Source organism: Asparagus officinalis, chromosome 3 (genome assembly GCF_001876935.1).
Source record: "Asparagus officinalis chromosome 3, Aspof.V1, whole genome shotgun sequence".
Classification (NCBI taxonomy): Eukaryota; Viridiplantae; Streptophyta; class Magnoliopsida; order Asparagales; family Asparagaceae; genus Asparagus; species Asparagus officinalis.
Genome location: NC_033796.1, coordinates 34,912,715 through 34,915,723, shown reverse-complemented (window position 1 = coordinate 34,915,723; position 3,009 = coordinate 34,912,715). Strand labels below are relative to the sequence as shown.

At 41.2% G+C, this 3,009-nt stretch overlaps 1 protein-coding gene across 1 annotated transcript in view; it reads right to left on the bottom strand.

Moving 5' to 3' along the window:
• The window catches only part of LOC109834941 (beta-hexosaminidase 2-like), a gene marked incomplete at its 5' end in the record, with an annotated part of 4,700 nt that extends 1,694 nt beyond the window's left edge, over window positions 1-3,006 (bottom strand). The window contains 3 exons of the mRNA XM_020402952.1: window positions 1-174; window positions 919-1,474; window positions 2,742-3,006. Of these exons, the coding sequence (XP_020258541.1) occupies window positions 1-174; window positions 919-1,474; window positions 2,742-3,006 (995 nt within the window). The remainder of the gene's footprint in view (window positions 175-918; window positions 1,475-2,741) is intronic.

Here is a 3,009-nt window from a genome sequence, read left to right as displayed (position 1 = left end):
ACCGTCGCGTCCGCCTGCTCCGACCACAGCGCCACCTCTCCTCCGATCACAAGCTTTGCCTCGTCGTCGGTTAGACCGTATGTTATGTCGTAGTCGTATATCCGTTGCCATGTCTTGAACGGACCGCACCATGATCCACCGTTGGAGTCTAGGTCACTTGTGATTGTGTCATAACTACAACAAATAAGATTAGATTAATGTTAATAATATTTATTGTTTTCTCCATTGCTTAGTTTTACTTGTTGAATTCTTGTACTCATATGAATCATGTGTTATGTTCACTTACTTCATTGAATGTGTTTGGATAACAGTAGTTGGAATCTTATGTTGTTTTGAAAAATACATTCATATCCCAATGTACTCTTCTTCATTCATTCGGATATTGTTGCGTCTTCGGAAAATTGTTGTTAAAACAAAATATAGCTTCAAAATAGAGGAGTTGTTGACCAATACTACAGCAGTATGAATTGGACTGCATGATTTTATAAATGCATCTATTGTTTCAAGATCTCTTTTCTAGGGAAACACTAGAGGCACACCTTTAAACCACACTCCCAACCACATTCCTCTCCTAGCTACAGTGTTTTTGGGGCCCACATACTTTATTTAAAAAACCTAAAAATACTGTAGCTAGGAGAGGGATGTGATTGGGAGTGTGGTTTAAGGATGTGCCTCTAGTGTTTCCCTTTTAAAAAAAGTTTTAGTAAGAGGAGAAAAAAAAGGTACGAAACGGTACGTGACAACTCATTTTACTATATGAGCTATAAATAACTAGATTAGCGATGAGGCACACCCCTAGCAGTCACATTAGAAAATGTAAATTAGAAAATAACTTGAGGATCCTATAATACAATTAGGATAAGCCCTTGTCCTCAATAAAAAATAAATAAATGAGAAGAAAAACCAAATGCATCTTACCTACTGTCATTACCAACAAAGTCACCATGCCCACAATCCAAATAATAAAAGTCCGAAGACGAGACAATAGCCCGATACCCAGCCTGCACAATCCGCTTCGTGTTATTAGGCCCATTATTCCAGGTCTGAAGAATAGTGGATTGGGCCGGCAAAATTGACGGATTCACTTTAATTATAGGATCCAGTAAAACATCCTCCCAATAAACTGCAGTCTTATTCAAAGACATAATGAGAGGATAAGTTTCATTGATGAATATTTCAAGAAGTTTGCTGAGTGTATTTCCTTCTTGGGCCAAAAAGGCCTGGATCGTTGGGTCGGCCTTCCAGCAGCCCGGTACAATTTCATCGGCGCCAGAGTGGTAGAAGTTTTCGGGGAAGAGGGCGGCTATGTCCGTTATGATGTTTTTGAAGATTCTGTAGGTCTTAGGCTCTAGTGGGTTTAGTTGGCCCGTACCGGGCTCTGAGGCTAGGCGGTCAGCCCAATCGCCTGGGAGCCAGAATTTGTTGGCGCATGTGACGATATCTGGATGGGCTGCGGCCCATGATCCAGTGTGTCCTGAATCAATCAGTTTTAAACAACGGTTACATAATAAGCTAAACCGTATGAAACTACTATGAATCATTGGTAATGTTTGCACAACTCCTGCAAACGTTTGAGAGTTATTATCGATTATGCGTATAGAGTATATATATGGAATTAACCCCATTAACGTTATGTTTTATTATGGGATAAGCTTTTGTTGACGCCTGTGGTTAAAACTGGAATAATACAGATATATAACAGCAAAAATCTGAACAAAAAAATGAAGGGCAATAATTTAAATTTTTCAACTCAGCTGCTGTGCGTTTGTAAAACGCTGTGCTTAAAGCATTATTTAGCCTACTCCGGTGCAAGGATCCCAAGGCCAAATTGCTTCCAGGAACAGCAGTCCAATACTCTTGTGTGCACCAACCCAGTACTGTCAAGATCTCCTCGATCTATAAGGCAAAGATCTCCTCGATCTATCAGGCCTGTCAAGATCTCCTCGATCTATAAGGCAAAGATCTCCTCGATCTATCAGGCAAAGATCTCCTCGATCTCCTCAGGCAAAGATCTCCTCGATCTATCAGGCAAAGATCTCCTCGATCTCCTCAGGCAAAGATCTCCTCGATCTATAAGACCTTCTCGGTCTAGACACTGTTCCTATTAGCACTACCTATTCTACAATATATATCTGTATATATTGATTGTTGTTTTTTGAATGAATTTTCCTTAAGGATTTGAGGTCAATTTATAGCGTTTGGAAAAACACTATACACAAATAAAATAATATATTTTACTATGCATGTGGGACCCACGTCCAAAAATTTCTCTGAGTTTGGCACCGCCGGAAGAAATTTAAATCCCTCATGTTTTTACTGTTCATTGAAAGTGACTTTCCATAGCCGCCCATGTGTGAGGAAAAAACAATTGTGGGTGGGACCCAATTAAAAAATATCTAACAGCTTTAAAAAAGGATTTTCTAATTATACAAGTACTTCTGAAAGAGCTCTCCAAATTAAATTTACGTTAGAATCAGAACTCCTCCGATCAACACACATTGAATAAAAATTGGAGGGTAAACGTTACCCGCGCGCGCCTCCATATTCTTAGGTCGAGCCTAGATGACACAACAAGCGTTCATGCTTGCACACTTAAGATCATCATCATATTCAGATTATTAACGTATTAAGATCACGAGTGATCTAAATATTGTGTGTTACCTCAACAACACTATGTTCGCCCTATACTCTACTCCAAAATAGAAAGAAAAAAAAAGAAGAAAGAAATCACAGGGACTCACCGGGGGCATCAATCTCGGGCATAACTCTGACCCCCCGACTCAACCCGTACTCGACGATCTCCTTCACATCCTTCGCCTCATACCTCATCCCCTCCCCATACGCCCCCATCTCCCCGAGCTCCGGCTCCGACGGGAGCACGATCGGGAACGAGTGCGAGTCCGTCACGTGCCAATGGAAAACGTTCAGCTTGTTCATCGCCATCGCGTCGATCGTCCTCAACACGTCCTTCTTCGGGTAAAAGTTCCTCGACGTGTCAAGGACGACCCC